This window comes from Belonocnema kinseyi, chromosome 7 (genome assembly GCF_010883055.1).
Source record: "Belonocnema kinseyi isolate 2016_QV_RU_SX_M_011 chromosome 7, B_treatae_v1, whole genome shotgun sequence".
NCBI lineage: Eukaryota > Metazoa > Arthropoda > Insecta > Hymenoptera > Cynipidae > Belonocnema > Belonocnema kinseyi.
The window spans coordinates 78769120-78791213 of record NC_046663.1 but is presented as its reverse complement, the minus strand read 5'-3'; the positions used below and the strand labels follow the sequence as shown (position 1 = coordinate 78791213).

Genomic DNA, 22094 nt, shown 5'->3' with positions numbered 1-22094 from the left:
CTATGCAAGTTTGTTTTTGATTTTCAAATATAATCATAAATGTTTACAGTCGTGTAACTGAAGCTGATAATCGATTTACGGTTGAGGTATTCATTATTAGGCAACGAAATTATATATCTTAGTAATACTAATATGTTAATAAATCTAGACTATCAATTTAGTCATTTTGTTTATATTCTAGCTCAACTTCTAACTATTTCAAACAATGAAAATTTTCTTATCAACTTGAATAAGCTGATTATTATGCTGCGTTTTAAAACAATAGCCCGAGATTTATGGTGTAATGAAATTTCAATCTTGATAAAAATGAACGCTGAAGTCAGTGATATAACTTATTGGAAAATACGTGTGTTATCATGGTAACATAAGTATTGAGCAATTTAATATATAAATCTAGAAGATATTAATGTGGTAAATTGATCAAATTTGGTAATATCCTTTCACCCCCCCCCCCCCCCCCCCCCCAGAGATTGATGATAACGTGGTGAGACCCATGATAACGTAGTGAGACCCTTTCCTCCTTCCAATTACTTCCTGTTATTTTTAAATTTTAACGTAAATATCGGAAGCCGCATTAAAAATGTGTCTTCTCTGATATCGTAAAATCTTGCTCGTTCTAAAATTGAAATATATATTTGTCTGCGTTTGTTCTGAGCTAAAAATAGTTAGCAACTATGATACAATGAACTGTCAATTATAAACAAATAGCAAAGTTTATTAATGAATCAATAAAGTTATTCCGCTAAATGCTTTCGAGACAGTTATTAACAGAATCAACACAGAAAAAGTAGAGGTCAACTTTGGTTAGGAATGAAATTGAATTTGTTCGCATTGAAACAAAAGAAGATAGGATAAAGTTGACATCAAAAGCATACCCAGTGTAGTAGGTAAATCTTACCATGTAAAGGTCAGTGCTGTTCTACGTACAGATTACTCTTAAGTCAGGCTAAAGATTACACTTTGCTTTTTCTCTGGCAATCTAGATTCCAGATCTCGTATTTAAAATAGAATATCTATTAATATATTTTTTGAATTGTTCTTTCATGTTTTAAATTAATTTTCGCGTTATTTTATGTTATTTTCTTATACTGCATTAAAGGCTACAACATTATGTCCATTTTTGTTTAATGATCTGCATAAAAATACGTGTTACCTTTCAGAGAAGTAAGGAGAAGGATCAATTTTCCTTTTCATTGTATTTTAAGATTCTGTTTTACATGTTTCAATTAATATCTTGAATTTTCTATGAATGATATATTCCACAGAAAACTTTTGCGACTTTAATTAGAGGATTTTATCACAAATTGATGGCCCTTTCTTAGGTTGCATAACAGACCTTACTGCTCACCCTTCAATTACGCATTGTTAAAGTCTTTTTTAAACTCATAAATAACTTGGGATTATTTCATCTAAAATTATAGAGGGTGATAAATGTTAATCCGAAATATATTTTTGTAAACAAAGCTTCATTTTACAATAAGGACAATACAGCAATTAAGTTATAAGAACTTGGGTCGTAAATGGACGGATAAAGTTATTACTATACTATAGAATAGCAATAGAGTATAGATATTGTCGGACGTGGAAGGTAATTGGTATAAAAAAGGCTCAAAAAAGGTGAATGCTGCAATAAATGGGATATTTGGGATGTCTCCATGCCCTATTTACTTGTCACATGATGTCTCCCATTCCCGTCTTATATACTTACCTTCCATTCTTTCACTATCTATCAAGTTTAGGGCCCTCTTGGACCATTAGATCCGGCCAAATAATCTCTGTATATCTCGATAAATAAGATTTGATTAATTTAATTTCAATAATTAATTTGGTAACCCCATGAATCCGTCAAAAGTTAAGTCACTATAAGTATAATTAATTTTATTCCCTTGCACTCAAGTAATTGGTGGTAAAATAACTGCGATTGTAAAAATTTCTTCTTTTTATTATTGAAAGTTCTCTTTTTAAGCAAAAGTTACTCAAGAGTGCCTTTCTTATTGTCCTAAGCTAATGTTTTAGAAATGGATCAAGCGGTAGATTGTCTGATAAATCTTTGTTGTATATAGAGTTATTGTTCTGACAATGTTTTATAATGCCATCATATTAACATACGTATGGAATGAGTATCAGTTTTTCACATACGTTTAATAAACACGAATAGAAACAGGTTCGCCATAGTTCACCTTTCTGTTTTCTCGAGTCTTTTAGGCTCGGTGGTTCTCCAGTGACGTCACGCGTCATCGGGGTCAATCGGCCGCGCCGGGAAATTGCGGCAGTGTGCACACATGTTCAAAGAGGGAAAGAGAAAGACACAGCTTGGCTCCAAGGTTTATTGCATTTTCTCTCTGTCTTGTCATTTCATCTGGTATCACGGATTCATTCCTCTCCATCGGTCTCTCTATTTCCTCCTCTTTCTCTTTCCGCTTCACTCTCCCTCACTCGTTTCGTCATCTTTCTCCTTTCGATCTTTCCTCGTCTCTTTCTGGATACTTGGCAGGCGATTACATAAGTGACAGTGCTCGACTGCTTCGGCTACTATGTGGACAGCTCGGTTTCCTTTTAAAAATGGCCGCCTACTATCCCCAACGATCGCGTAAACAGGCTTGACGCTCTTCTCGTGCTCGTGCCTTCTTCGCACGTATGTACTTCTTTCGCGACGTTGTAAAACCGAAGGGACTTCATTTTATTTCGTATCATTTCTCTTGGCGTCCCGATTTAAGAACATAGATTTGAGGAAATAATCACGTTTGCAGTTCCGTAAATGGAATCAAGCCTTTTTAATCGATTTTGACATTTTGACTTTTGGCAATGAAATAAACAAAAGCAGGCCGTTTGGCAGCACGTAATAAAATTGCAGGGAATTGTATAAATTATGTACTATTGTGTAGAATTGGTTAATATTTTATTATGTGCAGCAGAACGGTATACCTGATTCTTTATACGAACTTGATTCCATAACCTGTGGAGCAGTCCAAATGTACATTTCCGTTACTTTTGTTTACTGAAATTTTCGTTAAAAGTTCTACTATTTGGTCGAAAATGGAACTATTTTGTTTAAAAAAATCATCTTTTTGAATCGGAAATTGAACTGTTTCATTGAAAATTCGTCTTTTTGTGTAGAAAATTTATCATTTTGATTAAAAAATTCAATTTTTGGTAGAAATCTCACATTTGCTGGTTACAAGTAAACATTTTGTTGAAAATTCAACTTTCTTCTAAAAATTCGTCTCTTTAACTTGAAAGTTCAACTAATTGTTAAAAATTTATCTTGTTTTGTCAAAAATTCAACAAAAACATTTGATGAACATTCGTCTTGTTTGGTGAAAATTCAACTTTTTCTCTGAAAATGAAACTGTCTTCTAAAAAATCTGTCTTTCGGCCTTGAAAATTCAATTGCTTGATTAAGAATTTAACTATTTCGTTGTAAATATAACTAAATATATAATAATAAAATCTTTCTTGTTTGAAAATTAACTTTTTGGATGAAAATATATATTTTTGGGTTTAAAAGTTAACTATTTCCTGGTAGAAAATTAATATTTTTTGTCTTAAAGACTGAGGAGTTTACAGCGTTTTATATTTAATTCAATACGATACATACATTAATTTTCTTCAAAAGAAATTATTTCCCTATGATTTCCCTATTTTCGTCAAAACTCATCCAATTTCTCTTCTGTTAAGATCATTTTAGCTATGGAGTCTTGGTTAACAAGTATGCGAATATGGGTAAAAATATGTAGTGAATAAAAGTAAGAATGGAGACAGAATTTAAGTAGATCAGAATTAGATACGATGTCTAACTTTAGATAAAATGACATTTTCTGTATTTTCGAGCACAGTTCGATGCTCGGAGGAGTTCAATGACGCTCTAGTTTCGCACAAAGAGACTTTGTGCTCCTCTTTGCTACGACAATATCACTACAAAGTGGAAGGTTGTCTCCTATATACCTCCCCGCCTCGGATAGACCTTGCTGATAATTGTTTACGCACAATTTGCTTTCTGGGTTTTTTTTCCCATGTGAAAGTATTTCGACATGAGTGATCAATTTTATTTGCTTTGGAAAAAGAATGAACTGAAGTATGAAAATTCTTGACAAGTTGAAAACCGTTTTCCACCTCTTAATCAAAAAATTTAATTATTTACTTCAGAAAAGAATTCAACCGCGGTACCCTTTTGTTGTCAAAAACACTCAGATTTAAATAAGCATTGTTGTAGCCTGTAGACTCGTAGGATATCTGCTCTGGTTTCAGATAACATACATTCTACGTCTCAACATCTCTGACTATTGTTTGAATTTCCTGGTTGCATGAGGATATTCGTCACATGGCAGATTAAAGTAGAACCCAAGGAACCTCCCAAGATTTACATACGAAAATGAAAATCACCAATATTTCCCAAAAATTTGCGACATGAATGTAAATTGACCAAAACTCATCTGTACCAAATACAGTACTGAATAAAATATATTCGCATAAAAAACATGATCAGGAAAACCCGTACAGATGTCAAGGCTACTTTAGTTGTTTTCAAGCTTAAATGAATTCGGAGAGTATTTTTTGTGTATGAATGTACTGTGAAGAATCCATTAACACATTTTTGACAGATCAAATTATAGAAATCTTAAGAAGTCTACAATGCTTCGTCATTTTTACTCCTGACCAACCGGCAAACGATGTCAGTATGTCAGTGTCAAGGCAGTCGAGCTCGCCAGATCTCAAGTAACCTGTGATACCTACTTTTCTCCACTAGGATTACAAAATTCAATAGAAATGATAAAATGGAGATTGGGAGGTGAATAAGAACCTAACTATTATTCACGATTAAAGAAAAATTTCCAATGCAACGTAGTACATTTTTCACTAAATTGTTGCAGATAAATGTCGTAAATCATATAAAAAAGGAAAGATTGAAGTGACTTACCGATGACTTAATAAATAGCTTATCCTGTTTGTTAAATATATAAGTACTTGATGTAAAATACGCACAATTTTGGGTATATTGGGAAGTAAAACTTAGCGTGAACTGTAATTGATCTTAGCATAGCAATTAGCATTATAAGAAGTGATAAGCATAAGAAAAACTGAAGAATCAAAGATTCTTATTACGCTGTTATTATTTTCTCTTCGGCAATATAGAAGGGAACTCGCTCGTTCTTCGTCATCCGGCGTATTTTGAAATGTTCATGCAGTTCTAACCACTGACCGCTTTCTTTGCCCGTTTCTTGTGCCCTCGGGCAATCACGTGTCTACTGACCAAAGCAAATAACTGCCTCAATCGCATCATTTTACCATCAAAGTCCCGAGGAAGGGGTTCTGATAAATCGATAATGGTAGGTCTGAAGGTGTATGATTTATCAGGCGCTTAGAGATAACTCGAGTGCGTTCGAAATTTGCAAATAAACAGTACGAACGCTGTTGATGATATAATTCGTAGTGGAAGTTTCTTCATTTTCTTCAAGTTAATCCCATAAATTGACGAGGATAGGAGATACTTGAAATTGTAGGAAATACAGTCAAACTTGGATTCCGTGTTCCTCCATTCAATGTTTCTGAGAATTGACGCCGCGTGGTGGGGATTGGTCAGCCGATCTGCGGGAGGATGTGCGGTGCTCACTCAAGCGTCACAAAATAGAGAGAAACAGGAAAGAAACAAAATAGTTCCGAGACTCTGGATTTAATGTCAGGCTCAGTCCCAAAATTGATATTAAATCCAGGTTTGACTGTACTTGAAACCGCAAGAAATTTCTGATCTGAAATAACATGAAAAGATAAATTTGCGTATTATGCTCGACAGCCGAGAAGCGTATCATTGATTTAGAGCTGCTGCTGTTTTAACAAAGTGCGATTTGAAGTGCTTATACAAAGATTATGTCGCTTCTTGAACAGTTTACATCTCTCAAATGTAAACAGAATTGAACATTGCAATGTACGTGTGCTAAGTTTCATACTATTTCAAACACGTGTTGTAAATATTTTAAAAGTCAAAGGACTAGTTCCAATCGATTTTTTAACCGTTTACATATCGAGATTACCAGAGTAGCTGCAGGTCACTGAAAACCACGAAATCAATTGCAAAAGTCCGGACATTTCTGTAAGAATCACTTTAAATAACTGTGAAATGCAATAAAATAAAAGTTACTTAAAAATTGCAGTATTTCATTCCATTTATAAAAGTTAAAATTTTTTGAAAATTTTACTATGTGCTACTTTGTTACTATGACTGTTTTTTTTTTTTTTTTTTTGAAAATGAGGCTTTCCGGATAAAAATTCACCTTTTTTGACTGAGAATTAAATTTTTGTTGAAAAATTAAAATATATTCTAAAAATTGGTCTAGTTGGACTTAAAATTTACTATTCGATTAAAAATACAACTATTTGGCTAAGAATTCATTTTTCTTGTTGAAAATTTAACTATTTGATTGAAAATGAATTTTTGTGGCCACCCTGGATTACTATATTTAAGAAACTACAATTACCCGTGGTATCAAACGGATATCACTGTTCCAAATGTACTTTAATTGCAAATAATAATAATAAGCTTTGTTCTAAAGTTTTATGTGATCGAGTTTAATAGGAGTGTGCATTTGGAAAATGTAATGAAATAGAGAGATAAAGGGGCAGATAATAGAAGCATCGCGTATCGGCGTGAATTTGCAGTCACTGCGCAATCCTTCGTTTAGCCTTCGTGGGCTTAAAATAAATGCGACAACTCATTCGTTCGCGTTCTCTCATTCTTTTGTTCCCCTCGTACCTCACCCTGTAACAGCAGTAATTCTGAGTTGTTTCCCGGTTCTGAATCCCGCCCACCCTTATTCTCCTTTTTGCTTCGGATCATTCCACCCCTTTACCTCTCACCCTGTCGCCATCCTAATGACGTACAACTTTGATACGATACAATTAATCGACGCACGTGTACGTTTAATTACGGAAATATAAAGAGCGATTTATTGATAACGGGTTGGGGATCTCTCGTAGTATTGATTCCGACGACGAAGTGCATTGTTATGTTTTCACTGAAATTTTATTAAGCGCACGTGAAATTTCTGTTATGACAGAGAAATATTATTTTCCATGAACTTTTGTCGTGTATTAATTGATTAAATTTGAAAAAGAATGGACGCAGGCTGGGAAAAACGTGGAATTCAGGAAAAAGTCAGGAATTATGCAAAAAATGGCAAGTCAGGTTGTTGCGTAAAAAGTACTTTAAGTAACTTTGAAGAATAATAAATTAAAATTTTATAAATTCAAATGAAAATTGTTTCTATTTTTGATTTATAAAAGATTCTATATTAAAAATGCAACATGAACAGTTGAATACTCCTTCCGCTACTCCCCTCTCTTTCCCTCTGCTTACAGGAAACTTTCCTATTTTTTCGTTTAAATGCATTAAATCCATTTATTTTTGGTTAAAAGTTCTTCCTTTTTAATTGATAAGTCTATTATTATATTTATATAAGTTCTATTATTTGGTTAAAAATGTAATTAATTTGTTGAAAATTCAAATAGTTGAAAATCAATATTTTTTTATCGAAATTTTAACAATTTGTTTCAAATACTAATCTGCTTCAAAATAATCGGCTTTGGTTTAACTTTCTAATATTTTGTTGGAAATTTGAAATCACTTTTTTTCTACAGCATTAGACTTTTCAGCTATAAAACTGAAGTCTTTTATGTTGAAAAATTCTATTTTTTTAATTTGAAATCCTAGGAATTGAAGCGTTTTGTTAATTAAATTAATTTTATATAAAGGAATTAATTCTCCTATTTTCATGAAAGTACACCCTAATCTAATCCCTATTTTGAGCGCATTTTGAATCGCGATGTCTGAAAATGTTACAGTATTAGAATTATGATGACTGCCAATGTATTTGATAAAAATCTGTACGCATGTGTTCTTTTATTTTTAAAAAAAGCACGTTTTGTTTCAAAACGTAAATGCTAAACAGTCGGATATGTGCAATGCAAATAAACATAAGCGGAGCTTATTTGTTGCAACTCCACGTGTGTAGCTCGTGCTGCATCTGATTTGGGCCAATCTTGAACACACAATAAAGAAACAGCTTCATTGCATGGGATTTTAGACATTTTAATTATGAACCTAAATTAATATAATATGATCAAAATTAATATAATCAAGAGTAAACGCCAATGCTTAAAAGGTTAAACACCCACATAATGAATATTTAAGTGTGATTTAATTCAATACTGTATATAGCACCATTGTTGTCATGTTTCCAATATTAAGTAATAATAGACCCCACACCAAGAAAAAGCTAACAAGTGATAAAACTTGTGTTTTATGTTGAGATTATTTGCATCCGCTCTCGACATTGTCTCTTATTTATCGTTTTACTTCAACTTTCTACTCTTTTAATTTGATTTAGTGGAATTTCAATGAGTGAATGAATAGCCATTGAAATTATAGTATTTATTTATTGATTTTTGAGCAAAGAAAAGACTACTGGAATTTCATTGACGGGTAGTAAAACATTCCGGTGGACTTTTTACTGTAGATTCAGTAAAGAACGATTAAAATTTCATGAAAATTGCATTGCTGTAAATTTAGAAAGTTCATTCGACCGAAATGTTCTGATGGAAAAAATATTTTTTTAAATCCAAATACAGTGAAACCTTGAAATAGAGATACTTAAGATAGTCATTACGGGAATTGACGCCGCGCTACAGGTAGGAAAAAGGTAGGTAAAATGCGCTGCGGGAGGTGTGCGGTGGTCACTCAGACGTGAGCAAACAATAGGGATTACGTCCGAAGCGGCAGTCTCATGGGTTTGTTTTCCATCACCAATAGCCTCAAAAACAGGGCAATCGAAGCGTTTTACTGTATATATTTTTTTATATTTCGGTATACAATTAAAAGTGTGAAGTAAATAGTTTGAAACCTTTTGCAGAACCTCACTTTCTAGTCAAAAAGTAAAATATCATATCGTTTTATATTTTATTATTAAATATTTGGCTAGTTTTGAAGTTAAAAAAGGAAAGTTGCGTTTGAAATTTAAGACTATCTGATCCCCTTGTTTCAGTGCAATTCTCCATTCGCATTGGGCGAACCGCTTAAATCATCCCTCTCTCATTACCATTTCAAATGGGCCGCGATTAACGAGAATTAATTACCCACTGGGCAATATCGGCCCGCCGCGTGTTGCATCGTAATTGATTAGTTATTGCGGTTTTTGTACGAAAATACGAAAAATTCTCTGCATACTCTTCATCCTCTACATTCAGCTTTTCACCTCTTAATTAAGTGCATGTTATAGTTATATTTGTCATATTTGTCCCATAAATAATAAATATTTTGTTCTATAACTTCAGGAAATTGCAAGAAACCTTAAAGCGACATTAAATAGCCTATTTTTCCATTAAAAATATTCATTATTGTGCATAATTAAGAAATGTGAGTAAAATGCGAGAAAATCACCACTCTAAGCGGTAGAAAAAAAACCTAACTTTGACGATTTATTTTGGGAGTATGAAAAAAGTAATAGGATTCGATTTTAGAGGGTTTGTTTAACACATATTAAAGGATGTACATTTTTTTAAATTTTGGTACAAAATGGCGACAACAGAGCCCGTCTGGAATATCGTCTTTTTTAAAAGACCTTTAACAGAAAGACGGGGTTCTCGCAAAGTATAAGACCTCGAACGTAAAAGCAAAAAAATTTATAATCTACATACTATTGGCTGTAGAAGTATGTGCGTAGGTTTTTTTTAAATCAAATTTTGTCCTGGAAATTTTTCTTATCTCTAATCTGCGATACTTGCATCATATATAGGCCTAGAGTGGTGTTACCCCTTAATTTACGCAGTTTTTCCATTTTTTATGCTTTTTTATAATGTTTTGCATACTTAAAATCACTTGAGTCATTTTTAGTCACATTTTTAAAGTCAATTTTTAAAACAAAAGTCAGAACAGTCACTTTAATCCATCATATTCTAATCTATAAATCTGTATAATATATATTATATATGTATGAAAATCTATGGTAATCAATGGTATGAAAATGCCATTCAGTATCAAACCTTTTCACCTTTTCCCACCTTTTTCTGTTTTTTTAGAATTAGAATTTTGGTTTTCTTTTCGAAAACTTAGCTGTTCAATTGATAATCAATCTTTTTTGGTTGAAAATAAACTTTTTTGTTGAAAATTGATGTTTTCGGGATTAAAAGTCAACTGCAATATTTTTTCTTGAAATGTTAGCAATTTAAAGCATTTCATGTTGAATTTAAAATGGTACGAACATTAATTTTATTCAAAAGAATTGTTTCCGCTATTATTTTATTTTGTTCCTATTGGCATAAGGGCATCTTTTTGTGAGAACAGTAGTCGATTTTATAGTCACATCTAGTCTCATTTTAGCTTGCATTAGTCACTTTTTCCACTGTCTCAAGTGCATTAGTTTGTTGCAACCCTGATGCATACATTATACAAATGGTAGTGTAAAATTACAAACGTCATATTGTAAATATACTTTAAATATATTCTAAACATTTTATGATTTAGTACTCAAGTATAGCTTAAATGATAAAATCGCATATATTGCATAACTAACCTAAAACGAAATTTTCATGTACGAAATGTTCGTCATAACTAATTCTTCATTTATGTATGATTAAGCCTTATGTAAAATTATATTACGGTTTGGTAATAAACTTCCAATACATTTATTGTAAAATTACAAAAACAAATTTAACAGTAGTGGATTCTCTGTTTCCATAAAACAGACTATGTTTTAACTAAACCGTGGTCGAAGAGACAAAAGCCGACTAATCTAGCGAAATGCACTCTGTCCGAAAGCTTTATATCGGGTTGGGGTGTTTTACCTAAATACTGGGAGCAGCGCAGCAACATTGGTGCCGCGTTGGCGGCGGATTGAGCTTAACGCATAGAGAATATGTTATGACTGTAAACGGAGCAACTAGCGTGCTCCATCCATTACGCGTGGCGTTGCAGTTGAATTAATTGCGCAGATGAATTGACGCATACGCATCGATACTATATATCGATATATCGAGATGCAGTTAATACGCGAATTCGCCTCGGTGCACTTCGATCGGCTTTGGACGACGAACCGTTAAGCAGTTTCTCATTCACTATGTGCACGAAAACAAACACCACCACCTGCTACTAAAACAGTCCTTTTAAAATTTCTGTCAAAGCTTATTTAATGCCAGTAATTCCATTCATAATTTTGTTGTCGCATGCTTACTTAATCAGAATCAGTAGAATCTTATTAATCCCTCAAATCTGAATTAACTAATTTGACTAACAATGAATTCAATTGAACTAATTGTTACTCAAATTGATGGTTAACTTCGTTCTTCACCAAGTAGTTAAAAGTGACTAATCTGAAACATTATCATATTTGAAGGTCGGATACTATTTTTTACTTCGAAAAATTGTTATGCTCAGCTCTATTTTTAAACAAAACAAATCTATTATCTAAAAAATGTGGTGTAACGAAATGTTTCAAAAATCTCATACTCATTGTTATTGAAAGCGTATAGTTGGCTTTTGAATGACTTGAGATTGCTCCATTTATTATACTTGAAGTTCAAAATGTAGTCTGCTGCTAACTTTCAATTTATATTCAACTATTGTTTATTTAATTTGCGATAATTATGGTTGCGAAATATTTTATTTTCCTTGCAAATACAAATCTTCCATAATCTAGTTGGATAAGAGGATAAAACTTAATTTTATTCAATAAAAAAAATTATTAATTGGTGCTAATTCTTAAATACCGATGGTTTGATCATTCGAATTTTCATTGTACACCAAAGATTGAGATTTTGAAGATTTTACAATATTTTGAAATGTTTAAAAATATTTCAACGTTTCTCACGCGATTTTAAAATATTTCTACAAACTATGAAGTATGTAAAGAATTCTAAACAGTGTTAAAGACTCAAAGATTATCTATGAATTTTAATCCACTTTTCAAGATCTCAAGGGATTTTTAGAGATTTTAAAAGATTTGGTGTGTTTTCAATGAGTTAAAACTATTTCAGGGCATATCAAAAAAGTTTTAAGAGTTTCAATGGATTTTAAAACATTTAGAAATTGAAAAATATTCATAAAGAGTTTGTGGATCATCGAAGTATTTTAAGAGTTTTCACAATACTTCCAAAAGGCTTGTGAAATATTTTTAAAACATTTGAAGAGAGTTCATGTAAATCCATATAACGGACTTCTCTGCATTTTTGTATGGATATAAATTAATTTTTTTTATATCAAAAGATTTCTAGACTCCAAAATATTATTACCTATTTTAAGGATGGTCGAAATATTTTTTATAATGATTTCGAGGAACTCACAAGATTTCAACTAATTTCTAACAATGTTAAAGAATCTCAGAGGCCTTCCAGTGATTGCAAAATATTTTCAGATTTCAATGGCACTCTAAGGATTTCTAGTAATATTTCAATAGTAAACATTTAACTAATTTTAAAAACGTATTAAAGATTTAAAAAATTGTAGGCTTTTTCGTGTTGTAAACATGTTTCATTTTATTATGACAGATTAAACACTTTTTTAAAGTTTTATAAAGTATTTGAAATTTTTTTCAAGTATTTATTAGTTTCAGAACAATATATAAGATTTCATGAGCTTATAGAAGATTTCAAGGCATTTTAAGTGCTCGTGTTTGTTGACTAGTTAACTTAAAAAGTGTCAAACTGAAAAAAAGTTGTTGATTGTGAAAAATGTGATCAAATTTAAAATTGATAAAAATGGTCATAATGGCAATTCACAAAATACGTGATACATTTTTCAGGAACTCCTGACCCACTCCCCCCTGCGCCATACTTTTTCTATTGGCTTTAACATGGAGAATGATACTTCGGCAGACCCTCCCTCCCCCTAAACGTGTCACGTATTTTGTGAATTACCCCATAGCCATTTGATAGACCGTATGAATAATTATCCTTATATGTCTGAAAAATTGAATTTTATATAATGTGCCCTACAAACGTGTTGACAGAGAAAGTTTCTTGCAATGTTTTTTGCTCGCGTGCCATACCTTTTCAGGAGTTCTGAAGCTCGTAAAGTTTAGAAACAATGTCGCTCCCCATTTTATAGCGGTCTCGATAGCCGGTATAGTAAAAATATACAGACCATAAAACAAGACTTTGTCGCGTGACTTTATGTAGATTATTTCAAATGTGCTCCTTGAAGTCTATTATCTAGATTCTAGAAGTTATAATGATTTTATTCAAAATTCGAAAAAATTCCAAAGACAATAATAGAGTATTTGAAGATGCAATTCTTCGTATTAGGTCATAGTAATACCATTGTTTTCCCATTAACTTTGTAACTAATTTGTAGTTGATCAATCATTAGATAAATTGTTGAACCAAATCAATTTTCTGCAATAGGATTTCAAATATAAAATGTTGAAAAAATTATGGAAGCATGTGTTCTCCACGAATTCTACATTGAAGATGTGTAAACATTAGGAAAAATTTTTTTTCTGTTTTGGGGAAAAAATAAAATTTTTAAATTTCTTATTTCTTAGTTCTTACAAATTCTCGAATATACAGTAAGGAATTTTGGGTGACCTTCCGATTAGGGTTCAGGTCAAAAATCCTTCAAACTGCGTGTACCTATGTATTTTGATGCGCTGATTGCGAATATGATAGTGATAATTCTTGGAAAAAATTTTTTTCAAGGTCAAACCAACAAAAAACCATAAAAATCATGGTTCTTGGGTTTGTCTCAGCCAATTTGCAAAATTTCAAAAAATGTTTTAAACAAAAGTTGTAGATCTCATCGAAATATATATTTTTCATTACAAACATTTTTTTCTACAAGTGATAGTTTCCGAGGTACATCGTTGATGAAATAAGGTTAGGTCGTGCCTGGTGACCCTTTAAAGTGCCCTTTAAAGAAACACGTGCTAGTGACTGATCACAGAAGTGTCATTGGTCACATCTCGAACCATTTTTCCAGCTTGCCCTTTAAATAACACGCGCTAGTGACTGGTCACAGAAGAGTGGTTGGTCACATCTCGAACCACTTTTCCACCTCGCATACTAAAAATACGATTTTTTGTATTCGTAGTGCTATCTTCACGGAGGTCCGTTTTATCTGACATCCGTCCCCGAGTGTCACTTAACCCAAATCACACCCACCGCTCCTGTAAGCTCATTGACCCTTCTATATCACTGATTTCCTCGGAAACTATCATCCGTAGGAAAAAATGTATGAAACAAAAAATGTGTATTTCGATAAGATCTACAACTTTTAATTGGAACATTTTTCGAAATTTTGCGTATTGATTGAAATAAACGCAAAAAACCGCTCTAATACTCAGTTTTTTGGGGGGTTGACCTTGAAAATCATATTTGCGGCAATTTTCACTATCATATTCATAATCGGCGCATCAACAAGCATAGGTATACGCAGTTTAATGGATTTTGGGGGTAACCCTAATCGGAAGTTGATCCTTTTAATTTTGTAAATGCTATAACACTGTTATTTTTTTATCCAAAAAAGTTGGAAGGGTAAAATGTTCATCTTTTTGAGTACTGCGAATAGCCGTACGGAGAATTCTTAGATAAAAAAGTTGTCATTTGTCATTCGAATTTCGACATTGATAAATAAATAATTTTAGTACTTTGATGCGGTTTCTGAAAGAATTCCGAAAATTGTCGCATACTTCTAAATTGTACGATTCGCAAAATCTGTACATGTAGCCGTGATTATGATAATGGCAAAGAATGTTGTTTCAGATGATTCACAAAAGTTTCGTCGATAAGACGCCATTGCTCGACGTACAATGCTCATATACACTTTGATTCCGTTTCGCCTTCGTGCAGAAAATCGTAGTTGTTTCGACTCACGTGTAATTCGAGATCTGGCGAGTATGTTCGAGTACAATTTATGAAGGAGGTGTGCGGCTTTTGTCGTCTGTAATAAGTGCTGTTGCTCGGGCAATGATCCCCTACAATCTACATGTAATACCCGCTAATATTGATATTAAACATTGAACGCTGAGTGCACTTGCATTAACTACGTTTCAAAAATATTTCCATTTGAACGAGAGTAGCTTTTCTTGATTTTTTTTCTTCATCATATAGAAATCCTGCTTATCTCAAGTAAATTTCTGGTTATGTAAATTTACTGAGAAGATTAGCTCGGAAAGGAGTGGAGAGTTGGATCAAACCAATTCTCGGAGTGTTGACTATGCATGAATATGAATATAAACTACGAATCCCTGGTTAGCTTCTGTTATGTATTGAAGCACCTATAGATTTGTTCGTGTACTTTTGATTCTTGTCACAGTAAACCCCAGGATATAACCCCTGCATATCATTCTCATTATCAACTTCAGATGAACCTAATCCACTTTTACGGATCCAAAACTACTTTTCACACAAATACTTGTTGTTTTAAATTGCAGGCTAGTCATGGCCGACATAATATTTCTAAAACAAGGAATGTTTTATAAAATGTGGAACTTCCAACAAAATTCATTAATATTCTACACTTAGTTCTTTTTTTAACCAAAAGTAGAATAACTCAATGTTCAGTTTAAAAACTAATTTTAAACTAAAAGAAATGTTTTAATATCATAGTTAAATTTTTAACAGAAAATAAAACCAAAATTAAAATAAATAAACTATCAGTTAAAGCAATTCATTTTAAACAACAGCAACAAATATTTTCAACAAAATAGTAAAATGTTCAACCAGAGATGAATTTTCAACTGAAAACGATGAATTTTCAATGAAAATATGAATTTTAACAAAGTTGTCCAACTTTTAACGTAGTAGTTCAATATTCATTAAAAAAAATTCTTTAAAAAAAAACTGTATTCGTTGATATTTCATGTAGAGAAGATTTTAATTTTAAACTAATAACCGTTAAATTCAAGCAAAATTGACCATTTGTATGAATATAATTGAATTTTCAACCAAGAAAGATGATTCCGTTCAAAGAGAAAAAAAGAGTCAATCAAATTTGTTGAATTTCAAGTCAAAACGGTCAATTTTTTAGCAATTGAATTTTCAACACTCAAATATAAATTTTCGACAAAAAGTTAATATTGAACCAAATAGTTGAATATTTGTAACAATATAGTTAAATGCTTAACCCAAAAAGACAAATTTTGAAGGAAACCGTTGAATTGTTTCAACCATACTCAACTTCCAGTTAAGTCAAAGCTAGTTAAGTGAAATAACTGGGCGGTGCGTTTGGAATGCTTAACCAAAAAAGGTTAATAATGAACCAAATATTTGAATTTCTAACAACAAAAATTAATTTCTTCTAAAAAGAGATTAATTTTTATCGAAAAAGTTGAATTTTTAACAAAATAATTACGTTTTTAATAAAATAATACAATCTCAGAAATTAGTTATTTTTTACCTTAAAAAAGTGATCTTTTGGATTTGCATAGTTAATTTTTTCAGCGAAATTAAATGATTGTTCGTTGAAAAATGTAGGAAATTTCTTGGAAAGCTCAGTTTTAGAATTGCAATGTGCATGTACAGTAGTAGACGGTTATGATCTTCCTTTCAAGAATGACTAGTCTCTGTAATTTTAGTTGAGGCAGAAATCGAGTTCTGTAAACAAGTATCTATTTACTTTGTGTTTATGTGAAACAATTTATCATTTTGAGTTCCTGATCATCAAGAGAAAGCTTCCTTTTGCACGCAGAAAAAAGAACCTTACATTTTACTGAAAACCAAGTTAAATCTACCGATCTTCCTAGTACGTATATGAAACAACATGACAGTTCAGTAAACGTTACAATTATAGGCAAATAAGTATGACTATCAATGATTGTTACTAGTACCGATTCTCAAGTGGTGCTGACCTGCGGATCAGTAGATTTTATCGAACCAGTCGCTATTTACAGTTCCTGGATGCTGCAATTACGAATTATCATGTCACTTTAACGAATAATATAAAGAGATCTGAATGATGTTATCGGCGTAGACTACAGTTAAGACAGGCCTATAAATTGTGAAAAAGTATTGCTAAAAAATAATTAATAAATAAGCGCCCGCAATGGGGGTATTCGAACGCATAAACCTAAGCACGCAAGTCAACAGTCTTAACCACTACACTAGTAAACGGGTTGCGATCTGTAAAATAATTTTGAAATGTATTTGCAACTGAGGGTGGTGACCTCGGGAACGCCTTCTGAATAAGCAACCATGCTATCGCGGCACACAATAAAAGTTCTAAAATTCACATCATATCTATATGTCAGCTGAAACAGTCACGGAACAAAAACATGCCTTGCTCCAATAAACTCTCAAGTGTACGCGGTCTGTGAATAAATTGTGCCATCCAAAATTGTATTATTTTTATAGAACCCCTTCCTTGCAAAGTGGGAATATCGAGTAATGTGACGACTGTCACAGAAATGTTAAAAAGGAATGTTTTTTAGTTGATGTAATCCATTAATTGCCGATTGCGTCGTGAATTCACTCGGTGCTCTGCACGGATAGGTTGCGTTGCGACTTTAGGAGCGAGTTAAGTAAACCGATCGGATCGGTGGCATGTACCAATCTTTCGGTATGTCCACTGCACTACTATTATAATCTCGCTTCAGTGGATTTTACATGTCGTTCAGTATGTAATACGAGGGCAGTTTATACTGTTACGGTTACAAGAAACCCTTTACAATTCTTGATAAGTAAATATTACATTTATTTTTTCTCCGTGTGGTTGTAGATCCTTGGAATCAAAAGTCGGTTCTAATAGAAACCCCAGATTTTTGTTGTGAGTTACTAAAGGTTCAGAAGGAACTTATACTATAAGAACGAGTTATCACTCCCAAATTATGGATACTTAGTTCTAGTTTTGCGGATATTAATTTTTTTCGTACTTCTTGTTCGATCGAAGATTGGATTCGAGAGACAGTAAGCTCTTTATCAGCAGCTGCTTGATGGTGCAAATACATCGTAGTCAGGTTTGGCATAATGGCATACATTGTCCTTCGGGCAATCAGAGCTTTACTGGCTTTACTGCGTACGCGACGGGTATAAACATGTGCTACTGCCAGCTGCAGTACACGACTTTTTTTTGCCGAACATGCATGTGTGCGCACGTTTCGTTCGATTGAACTTGTGTGTTTATGTTCGAAAGGTACCGCTGCTTAATTATGCAGTCTTTCATCTTTCCGTCGCTTAATTGCACCGGACAACAACGTTGATTCGCGGGTCAATGCTTGTCTGTGCCTAATTCCTATACCTGATTTTGTACAATGAGGGTGGAAGCCGTAGAGAAAGATCCAATCATGCGACATGATCATCTTTTGGGGTTATTCGGACTGTGGAGGACTTCCATTCAATTTCTGTAAATTGGCGGTCACTTTCTGCAAGGGTAACAAGTTGATTAGTGAATTTAAGAGTCTAACGTTAGTTAGTCAGTCTAATCATCTAATAATAATAAAACAGTGACATTGTACGACGTTTTTTCTATAATGTTTTCTTCATATTCGTAGAGACTTTCCTTTTATAGGAGGTTGTCCTCTGGTCAGGGAAAGTCAGGGATTTAAAAAAAAGTGGTAAAGGTCAGATAATTTGTGACTAAGAAACGCTTTAATTGACAATTTTAGCCATATTTGTAAGATAAAGTTACTATAGTGTCTTTTTAAAGTGCAAAGGTCTAGTATCTTCTAATAAATTAACCCATGGGATAATCACTAGTGAATTCAGGTCTTTACCTATTTCTGAATTTTCTTGAATTCTTTTGAAATGTTTTAGGGTATTTTAGAAAAATCCAATACATTTTTAATAGATTTTAATGGATTTTTAAAAGAATTTATAATATTTTTAAAAAGACTGTGTCTAGTAGTCGTCCCGAATTTCAGAACGACGAGGCACTTCGGTTAAAAAATTGCTCGGAACTATGAAGAGCCTTAAAAAGTTTCAATGCATTTTAAAAGAATTCAAAGGCATTTTGAAGAGAGTGGTAATTTTTATAGAATCGAATGATTTTAAGCATCTTAAAAAAATATTTGTGGGATTTTCAAGAATTTCCTAGCATTCCGAAGGTACGGGACGATTTAGTAGGACCTATGAAGGTTTAGGATATTTATAAAGATTCCAGGGGATTTTCTAGAACTTCAAATATTTCAATATTTTAAAGAACTTATGATATATTAAATGATTCCAAGTCATTTTCATTAAATTTCAATAAATTGAAGGAGTATTAAAGGATTTGAACAATTTTACGGTATTTTTAAAGGCTCCAAGGAATTTTCAATTCATTTCAGTAACCTAATGGTATTTCAAAGGATTTGAAACATTTTAAAATATTTTAAAAGATTCCAAGGCAATTTAAAAAGTTATAACGTGATGTAAGGGATTTCAAAGGATTTGAATTATTTTAGGGAATTTTAAAAGATTCCAAAGACTTTTTAATTAAACAACAATAATTTGCGGGAATTTTAAAGGATTTGAAATATTTGACCGTATTTTAAAATATATCAAGGGATTTTTTTTACTGACTTCAGTCATTTTCAAGGCATTTCATCAGATTTACAAGGATTTCAATTATCTTAATTTCAAGTAAATTAGACTGTAGCAGCCCTGAGAATAACAAGTACAAAATTTGAAATAGTTTTGTTCAATTTATAAAATATGCTATATTAAAAATGTTAAAAGGTTCGAATTTTGGCCTTTAAATATTGATATTGATAATAAGTTAGACTATTGATTATTTGTGCGTCGCCCGCATACAGCTCCATTCATTGTGTCAGTGACACTAATGAACGTGCAATCTATCAGTGTCACCAAATGTAGCATTTTGGAATTTTTTGATTAATTAACTGGGTGGAAAAGCCCCTTACCATTTGAATGTAAGCGACGTTCAGGGGCTCTCAAACTCTAGGCTCCAGATTTGCTCAGATAATTACAGGATTTTGCAGCATAATCTCATTAATAATTATACAATATAATTGTATCTTAAAAGACTTTTATTTTGTTAGATGTAATGAGTGTGAAAATCATTTTTTTGTTCCTTTGGTTTTTACATTTTTATTATAAGTTCTAATAATTTGTCTATGTTGGTTGTGATTTGAGATTTATGGTTTTTTTCTTTCTTAGCGTAGAGCGGGAGAAGCTTCGTGAACGGGACCGACAAGCCCGCGCGGCGATGTCGGTCCAGGCGGACGCTCCTGACGCCCGGCATGGCCACCACCATCATCATGGTCATCATAATCATGGTCATCATGCCGATCCACAGATCTCGCTTTTTCGTGCTCCTGTCAAGGTAAGCTTCCACAAATAGAATCGTTATGGTTAATTTTAGTTGATTTAAAAATTCGAAAAATTGTAATCCCCCAATAAGATAACTTCCAATAAAACAAATAGAATTTTTTAAAGCATATTATAAGGAATATAATATGCTATTAAAAATTAACATTTAATGAAATTTATCATTTTTTTGTAGTGGAGGAACTAATACAAAAATCAGAGTAACTGGTTTTATAAACAAAATTAATATATCAGGCCGAAGTAACTATGAATCTTTGCCTTGATGTTGAAATTATCGAAATGTCTCTTAAAAAACTTTTAAAATGTCTTTAAAGACACTTTAAGATTTTTGTCAACTATGCACATAAAAATTATCTTTATGCTTTTCAGTATTATCAAATTTTAATTAATTCGGCTGAAATGGTATAATGTTAGAATTTTCCGAAACTTGAATAACAATATCCATAACCCTACTCAGAATAAAGTTTCCAATTTCATTTTTTTCAATAAAACTGAACTTTCGGATTATTTTATATTATGTCCTTTATTATGGCTAAATTCATTTGCTCAACATAGTATTTTGTCGTTTTACTAAAAATTTAGTAAAATAACTGACTAAAACGGAAAAACCTTTATTAACTCAGTTTTTAATTCCTGTATATGATAGGCATATTAAAATTATAATTTGAATTACTTTTTAAAATTTATGAAATTTTAGGAAATTAAAACTATATCAAACTGAAGATTTTAATATTTTAAAATCATTAAGAAAGTGTCGATGTAGCCTTAGAATTGCACAGATATTGTGCATAATCTCTTGAAATCCTTTTAAAACGATTAAATTCCCTACAATATTTAAACTCTTACGAGTTCCTTAAAATCCTTTGTAAATATTCAGAAATACTTTAAAATTCCATTAAATATTTTGAAATCTTACGAAATCATCTTAATGGTCGAACAATTCAGATTGTGGACGCAAAGAAATGTTTTATAAAAAACATCAATTTCGTACATCGTTAGAATGACAATTTTCGGCTTTGGTTTTCAAGGATATTTTTTGGCTTCATGGTGCCTTCACATCGGGTTGGTTTTCATGATTTGTATTCAAAATTCTGTAAGAAAGTCAACTGTTTGTTCCGTGCATACTTTTGGAATCTTTAAATCCTTTGAAATCCCGGGAAAACACTTAGGCATCTCTTGAAATCCTTTGTATTCCCGTAAATTCTGTTGAAATATTTCGAAATTTCCTGAAATCCCTTGAAATCCATTGCAATCCGCGAAAACCGTTCTTAATTCTTCAAAATCTATAAAAATCCTTGAAAGTTCCTTCAACTCTTTTTAAATTTCATAAAATCTCTTAGAACATGTGGAAATATCGTAAAATTCCATAAAATGTTTAGAATTCTTTTAAATACTTCGCAGTCCTTTGAAATATTTTTTAGTTCTTTTAAATCGTTGGAAATCTTACAAATCTTTGGAGATCTCGTAACAAATATAAAATCTTCCGAATCCTTAAATTAGGGGTTGCAGGGGGTCTACAATTTAAATAATAATCCTTACATAATTAATAGACGTACCCTAATACATTTGATTATTATTAATTCAGTTAGTGCAAGACTGTAAACAGAGAATTATGTTTGCATATTTATTTACCACAAGTAAATAAAATTCGTTTTATAAATATGGATTAGTAAAATTCCTCCACTAATTTTTCTCAGTAAATAATTTCACTAATGATATTTATGTGTATTAAACTATTCTTTTTTCACATAGGTTATTATTACACCATTAAGCCATTTCCCTTTCGGGGTAGGCGTGACTCACTCGGCAGGGGAAAGGAGTAGTGTGTGGATGGGATAGAGATTTTTCAG

The 22094-nt window shown here is 32.2% G+C and overlaps 1 protein-coding gene across 8 annotated transcripts in view; it reads left to right on the top strand.

Annotated features, from left to right (window-relative positions):
* LOC117177056 (AF4/FMR2 family member 4-like) overlaps positions 1–22094 on the top strand; it is a 376982-nt gene that overhangs the window by 211422 nt on the left and 143466 nt on the right. For all 8 annotated transcript variants that reach the window (XM_033367529.1, XM_033367526.1, XM_033367525.1 and 5 more), the window contains one exon: positions 20074–20239. In XM_033367529.1, the coding sequence (XP_033223420.1) occupies positions 20074–20239 (166 nt within the window). The remainder of the gene's footprint in view (positions 1–20073; positions 20240–22094) is intronic.